This window comes from Limulus polyphemus, unplaced genomic scaffold (genome assembly GCF_000517525.1).
Source record: "Limulus polyphemus unplaced genomic scaffold, Limulus_polyphemus-2.1.2 Scaffold2320, whole genome shotgun sequence".
NCBI lineage: Eukaryota > Metazoa > Arthropoda > Merostomata > Xiphosura > Limulidae > Limulus > Limulus polyphemus.
The window spans coordinates 188,512-196,654 of NW_013667930.1; the positions used below are offsets into that span (position 1 = coordinate 188,512).

Here is an 8,143-nt window from a genome sequence, read left to right on the forward strand (position 1 = left end):
AAGATTGACACGTGACCTTATATATATATATATATATATATATATACAGTTTTTTGGTAGAGGTAATTTCTCAATCACCACACAGTATCAGAGAACATGCTTACGTCACAAATACATAAGAAAACACAAAACCGAAGTAAAAATCGAATCACTCGAAATACATTGGAGTATGTTTTTTTATTTGTTCAAAAAGAAACTTTAAAATGTAGTGTACTATCCGGACGGTTCTGTTTAAGTCACAGTGTTTGTTATTTATCTTCAATCTGTCTATCGTACCCCGGCGAATCAGCGGTAAGTTTATGAACTTACGACGCTATAATCCGGGGTTTGATTCTCATCAATGTACAGAGACGGTAAGCCCCATTATGTTGCTTTGTGGTTAAACAAAATTTATCTCATAAACTGAACTGCTACAAAGAAATGTAGTTAAAAACTATTCAATAATTTGTACAAGTACAAGATTGAAGTTTCGCGAGTATATTTAGCTTTCTTATTGAGAATAAAATAATATATATACTATCATTTATAAGGTTAGTGATCTTAGTTCAGCCTGGAAATCGACATCTCCACTTGCACAGCATTTTGTTTTTATTGTGTTGTGCTATTTAAATTAGAAGGTGAATTAACTCAAGTTTACTTCTCAGAAAGTGAAGTAAGTTAAGTCGTGTTTATTTCTAAGAAAGTGATGTAAGTTAAGTCGTGTTTACTTCTAAGAAAGTGAAGTAAGTTAAGTCGTGTTTACTTCTAAGAAATTAGGGTAAGTTAAGTCGTGTTTATTTCTAAGAAAGTGAAGTAAGTTAAGTCGTGTTTATTTCTAAGAAAGTGAAGTAAGTTAAGTCGTGTTTACTTCTAAGAAATTAGGGTAAGTTAAGTCGTGTTTATTTCTAAGAAAGTGAGGTAAGTTAAGTCGTGTTTACTTCTAAGAAAGTGATGTAAGTTAAGTCGTGTTTACTTCTAAGAAATTAGGGTAAGTTAAGTCGTGTTTATTTCTAAGAAAGTGAAGTAAGTTAAGTCGTGTTTATTTCTAAGAAAGTGAAGTAAGTTAAGTTGTGTTCATTTCTAAGAAAATAGGGTAAGCTAACTCGTGTTTACTTCTAAGAAAATAGAGTAAATTAACTCGTGTTCACATTACGTCAATCAAAATACTTCAGTCACACTACATCGATCACACTACGTCAATCACATTACGTCAGTCACACTACATCGATCACACTACGTCAATCACATTACGTCAGTCACACTACATCGATCACACTACGTCAATCACACTACACCAATCACTCTACATCGATCATACTACGTCAATCACACTACACCAATCACACTACGTTAATCACACTACGTCAATCACACTACACCAATCACACTACGTTAGTCACACTACATTAATGATTATCTCTACAATGTAAAAGACAAATTTGTGTATCCTTACCAAGTCTGGGATGGAATGTTTTCCTGAAATATATATATATATATATGTATATTTTCTGTCTTACGTTATACAGTATTGATAGCGTTGATTGTATTCAGAAAACTACATGTTATTCCTCAACAACTCCCTGAACCATTAAGCTGTTATTACCGTTCTTCCTGCATCTTCTGCGGTCTTGAGATCAAGATGATCGTACTTTGATGTTGTCGCATCTACTGGTGATGAAAAAGTACGTCTAACCGGATCACGATTACTTTCAAGTGGTGTTTGGCTATGAAAAGAAGTCACCTGACTTCGCACTGATGCCTGGGAAACAGAGCTTGCTCGACGGGACCCTGTTAAAAGTGAAACAAAAGAAAATTATAATACCTTAAAATCCCCAAAAGACAAGATTTATTTTCGGTTTTAGCCTTCTACTTTGGGAAGCCCCCCAGTGGCACAGCGGTATTCTGCGGACTTCCATCACTAGAAAGCGGGTTTCGATACCCGTTGTGGGCAGAGCACAGAAAGCCCATTGTGTAGCTTTGTGCTTAAATACAAACAAACAAACTTAATACTTTGTGAAACACCTTAAAATCCCCAAACAACGAGTTTTGTCTGAGTTTCAGTATTTTGTTCGAACAACGTCATGAAACTCTTATTGTTTCAAGTTTAATCAACAGATGTTTACTGATGGTTAGATTCATTGCCATACCACCTTTAGAAAACAGAGATTGAGAAGTCATCTATCTTTACGAAAAACCAAATAAACACTCGGTTTCTCTTAGAACCCATCATTGTTTGGCTATTTTTATGCAATTAGTCTCACAGTTTTTATTCCGGACATATTGATCGATCAGTTTCAAAATAAATTTCTTCCTATAGAAAATAGCGAGTTTTCTCTATTTCCAAATCTATTGAGAAAACGACGTCTAAAACGAATTATATGAATTATAATTGTAGATAAGTTAGTATTAATATCAATAATTAAAATGTTGAGCTTACCTGAAGACATAGGGGGCGCTAGCATAGAATAGCTTGCCCTTCTTGACCGTGGAAGTTGTTCATTACAGCTGCTGCATCTTGATGGTCGACGTGAATGTGGTACTGAAAGTGGTACCTCCATTCCAGTCAAGACTACAGAGGGCGCTGCTGCGTTACCAAATCTTGCCCTATTTCTACCGAATCTCGCTCTGCAAAGATATATATATATATATATCGTCATAATCAAACTTATTTATAAAAATGATAATAGTGTGTTGATTATTCCTTCAATCTCTACTGGTTATTTATTAAAATATTATCTTTATCGATATTTCCAGTTATTGTACTTTATCGATTTTCGAGTTTTTATATAACTTATTCAAGAATAAACAACAAAAAAGTGAGCAGTACGGTATACCGTACTGCTCAGTTTTTATCTTACTGACGCACCGTACTGCTCAGTTTTATCTTACTGACGTACCGTACTGCTCAGTTTTATCTTACTGACGCGTCAGTAAGATAAAAAAAACTGAGCAGTGCAGTACGTCAATAAGATAGATTGAAGACAAACCTACGTACTCGATCTGTCTATTTGAAAGTCTGGGCCTAGCATGACCTGGTGGTTGGGCGATTGGCTCGCAACCTGCGGATCACAGGTTCGAATTCCATGATCAAACATGCTCGCCCTTTCAGCCATGGGAGCGTTATAATGTGACAGTCAATCCCACTCTTCGATTAGGATGCTTTTTCTAACATGCTATCATAATAAAACGTTTTATGGACGTAATAAAATTTTTCCACAATTCTTACTTTTGTTAGAACGAAAAATAGTGAAGCTAATTATATTTTTTTTATGCTGGTCCTGTGCAAACATTTTGACTCTCCAAGAAAATAAGACGGTCATCGTACCGAAGATGATATTGAAAAAAAGATCTTGAAATAAACTCAGCACTTCAAAGCTACCTAAAAACCTTGTACAAAATTAATATCTTAACATATACGTGACCTAGCATGGCTTAGTGGTTAGGGCACACAAATCGCAATTTAAGGATCGCGATTTCGAATCCTATCACCGACCATGCTCGCCCTTTCAATTGTGAGGAGCGTTATAAGGTGACGCTCAATCCCACTTTTCGTTGGTAAAAGAGTAGCCCAAAAACTGGCGGATGGTAGTGTTGACTAGCTACCTTCCTCTCTAGTATATCACTTCTAAGTTAGGAACGGTTAGCGCAGATAGCCTTCGCGGGAAATTGCGAACACATAAATTCCATAAAAATATACGTATTTTTATGTAAGTGTGATGTAACCAATATAACCTGATCAAAGTAGGCTTAGCATTGCTAAAGCCTTTAAAATCTCCCAGTTTTTCCATTATTGCCGTATGTTTTAACAATTTTTATTTCGTAGCTTTATATATATATATGACATAAAGTCTGAATGAGCAAAATCAATACAAAGGTAAATGAGAATGCGTCTGTCTTGGGCTACGCTTTTCTTTACAAATGTTATTATAGATCTTAATAGAATTAACCGTTCTTTTTATAAAGAGAAAAATTGCGCAAATGTTTTAGTATTTAAGTTTAACACGAAATATTCGCCGAACTGCTTACAAAGTAGTATATTTAGGAAAAGCCTAAACTTTGATATTTTTAACAAGAGTGTATTTAATTAAAAAAATAATTTAATTTTAGCAGGAAAATACATTTACCTTTATCTTTTAATTGCGTAGTAATTGAATGATTACGTCTTAGAAAAGCGAAATGAATAACTGAGCTCAAAGTCTCCTACAGGGGCTCACTGATAAGTCTGAAGGCTTATAACTCTAAAATCTGGGTTTCGATACCTGTGGCGGGCACAAAATAAATAGCCCATTGTGTAGCTTTGCTCTTTACAACAAACCTAACAAAACCTGAGCTTAAAAACGAAACTATGAAAACACAAATTACCGAATAAATATAAAATATAAATTAGGTAATATTACAACTTCTCTTAAAGATAAGGAAGTTTTTCCCAAGATAATATACCATTTTCATCTCTTTTATGCAACAACATCCAAAAAAGAACGACTTTGTTGTGCTGTAAAGTTTAAACAACAATAGGGAAGAAAATCTTTTAAGGATCAAAACTAAACCTTATGTGGTAAAGCGCGTGGTAAAATAAAGTAAAGACGATCGTAATTATTATTACTTTTAAGTTTATGTTTGTTTGTTTGTTTTTGAATTTCGCGCAAAGCTACACGAGGGCTATCTGCGCTAGCCGTCCCTAATTTAGCAGTGATAAGACTAGAGGGAAGGCAGCTAGTCATCACCACCCACCGCCAACTCTTGGGCTACTCTTTTATCAACGAATAGTGGGATTGACCGTCACATTATAACACCCCCACGGCTGAAAGGGCGAGCATGTTTGGTGTGACGAGGATTCGAACCCGCCACCCTCAGATTCCGAGTCGAGTGCCGTAACCACCTGGCCATGCCGGGCCTTTAAGTTTATACTAAAGAGTATGGAAATAAGAAAAACACTGATATCATTAAGTCCAGTTTTCACTCGTGTTAAAAGATTTATATATATATATATGTGTGTGTATAAAAGAGAAGAAAAACATACTTTTATGAAGTTATATATATATAAAACAGTTAAGAAAAAATATACCTTTATAAAGTTATTAGTTTCAAAGCTTGTTTGTTAGAAACAAAAAACAAGTCTCATCCAGAACCACATACATACTGAGAGCCATTTTTAAGACTTGTCTGGAAAAAGGTGCTTAAAAACAATGGGAATTCCTGTGAGGTTAAGTTTTAAGGTTTACTTCTAAAGGAAAGGACAGAGGCTATCATGACAGCATAGTTTTCGGACTTACTCCAGTAAATAAAACAATAAGAAAGACGAAGATAGTTAAGTTTCAAAAGTTCGGTAGTAATTCGTGTGGGAAGATGTTAAAGAAGAAGATGAATTCCTTTACTTTAACTGCTAAAGATGTAAAAAAAACGGAAAAAGAAAAACGTAATGGCCACTTTTATAACTTACCTGCTGAAAAGTCTAAGAACTAGACAGAAAAGGGCAGTCCCGATCATTACTCCAGAGACCACCATGATAACGGTAATGATGTCGGAATTTTCCAAGATCCCGCTCCTTCCATCTGTAAAACACCACTTAAATGTATTTCTCAGAATTGTCTGTTATATATATATATATATATATTTTTCGGTTTTGCATTAATGGTTTATCTATTTAATATAATTGCCAAGCAATGCGCCATCTAGTGGCGATCAGTACATGCTGAATGGTATCGAACTGCATATCTCTAAATTTATTTGTTTATTTTTGGATTTCACGCAAAGCTACACGAGGGCTATTTGCGCTAGCCATCCTTTATTTAGCAGTAAAAAATTAGAGGGAAGGCAGCTAGTCATCACCACCCACCGCCAACTCTTGGGCTACTATTTTACCAACGAATAGTGGGATTGACCGCCACATAATAACGCCCTCACGGCTGAAAGGGTGGGCATGTTTGGTGGGACGGGGATTCGGACCCGCGACCCTCAGATGGCGAGTCAAGCGCCCTAACCACCTGGCCATGCCGGGCCATCTCTCTAACTCATTATTTTAATAGATTTTTATGGTCTCTAGGATTCTATATGTATCACAAACAAAATGATAATATTGTTGTTGTTGTTGTTTTTCAGATATAAGTATGGAAGAACTAAGTTTTGAAAATGATTAAAAAATTGGCAGATTATAAAGTATAAAGTTGAGAAATGTTTTAATAGTTTAGAACACTGACCAAGTACACCGTAGCTAATTCTCAGTAAATGTTTTAATAGATTAGAACACTGACCAAGTACACCGTACCTAATTCTCAGTAAATGTTATACATATTAGAACACTGACCAAATACACCGTAGCTAATTCTCAGTAAATGTTATACATATTAGAACACTGACCAATTATACCGTACCTAATTCTCAGTAAATGTTATACATATTGGAACACTGACAAAGTATACCGTAGCTAATTCTCAGTAAATGTTATACATATTAGAACACTGACCAAGTACACCGTAGCTAATTCTCAGTAAATGTTATACATATTAGAACACTGACCAAGTACACCGTAGCTAATTCTCAGTAAATGTTATACACATTAGAACACTGATCAATTCTCAGTAAATATTATACATATTTTTTATATACATTCATCTGAATTTACTCCATTGTTTATATTTTAGAAATGTATATTGTTCCAAGGCGAACAGATGGATTAGTTAGATTCATTTATAAATCCGTATTACTATCTTTATTTATAGTCAAATTTATGAAATGATCAAATTTTTCCATTTCTCTGTTTTCTAACGAAGAGATGAATTTACGAAAATAAGTTTCTGTTGTCGCTTTTTTTTCTCTCGTCGTATACTGAGACTAATTGTTCACCAGAGTTCTTTTTTTAACAGTTAGGGTTAGTATTTATAAGATGAAACAGCCTGTAGGATGTTTCTACCAGATTCAATCGATAGATCGACACACAAATCAAAAACAGGCAAACCGAAACATAAACAGCTTTAGCGATAGACGAGCATTAATTTATAAAAGTAACATTAATTACCATCTGCGCAGATTTGTAATGAACGTAGTATGTGTAGTTTTGAGGCTCTTAAAGAAACAGTCATGAATAATTCTTATACTCACCATGAACGCACTGTTCTTCTCCGTCTACGATATGATTCCGAAACCCATCCTCACACCGACATTCTCCATCTTCATTACAGATGGCGTTCTCATCGTAAAAGGTACAGGATTCACTATACTTACAGCTCCTCCATAATTTTACAGCTATACGTTTATAAATAAATAAATATATACATACATATATGCGTAGAAAATGCACTACTTAAGTTCTAAAGGCATATTTTGTACTATGTCTACATCTGTGTCAAGTTTTGTTACTGCGAAAACACTGAAATAATATAGTTGTTTCCATTAACTTATAAGTCAGAATAACCTAGCACACAAGGTGTTCAGTACGGTTCACTCACTGGTTCAAGAGTAAGAATTATTGATCGTTGCTAGCCATAGAAAAAATAATCAAATTGAATTGTAATAAAAAACTGAATAACTCAAAAAAAAAAAATCTGGAAAGCTATAGAATAACCACTGTGTTCAAAATGAAATAAAACTCGTGTAAAAGTAGAGATAAATCTGGGAACCTATAGAATAACACTGTGTTCAAAATGAAATAAAACTCGTGTAAAAGTAGAGATAAATCTGGGAACCTATAAAATAACAACTGTGTTCAAAATTAAATAAAACTCGTGTAAAAGTAGAGATAAATCTGGGAACCTATAGAATAACAACTGTGTTCAAAATTAAATAAAACTCGTGTAAACGTAGAGATAAATCTGGGAGCCTATAGAATAACCACTGTGTTCAAAATGAAATAAAACTCGTGTAAAAGTAGAGATAAATCTGGGAACCTATAGAATAACTACTGTGTTCAAAATTGAATAAAACTCGTGTAAAAGTAGAGATAAATCTGGAAACCTATAGAATAACAACTGTGTTCAAAATGAAATAAAACTCGTGTAAACGTAGAGATAAATCTGGGAACCTATAGAATAACCACTGTGTTCAAAATTAAATAAAACTCGTGTAAACGTAGAGATAAATCTGGGAACCTATAGAATAACCACTGTGTTCAAAATTAAATAAAACTCGTGTAAACGTAGAGATAAATCTGGGAACCTATAGAATAACC

General features: G+C 34.3%; 1 protein-coding gene across 1 annotated transcript in view; it reads right to left on the minus strand.

Annotated features, from left to right (window-relative positions):
* LOC111083023 overlaps positions 1-8,143 on the minus strand; it is a 15,319-nt gene that overhangs the window by 2,058 nt on the left and 5,118 nt on the right. Inside the window, exons 3-6 of the mRNA XM_022394644.1 lie at positions 7,078-7,221; positions 5,420-5,531; positions 2,417-2,604; positions 1,583-1,767 (exon numbers count right to left, since the gene is read on the minus strand). Of these exons, the coding sequence (XP_022250352.1) occupies positions 1,583-1,767; positions 2,417-2,604; positions 5,420-5,484 (438 nt within the window). The 5' untranslated portion in view covers positions 5,485-5,531; positions 7,078-7,221. The remainder of the gene's footprint in view (positions 1-1,582; positions 1,768-2,416; positions 2,605-5,419; positions 5,532-7,077; positions 7,222-8,143) is intronic.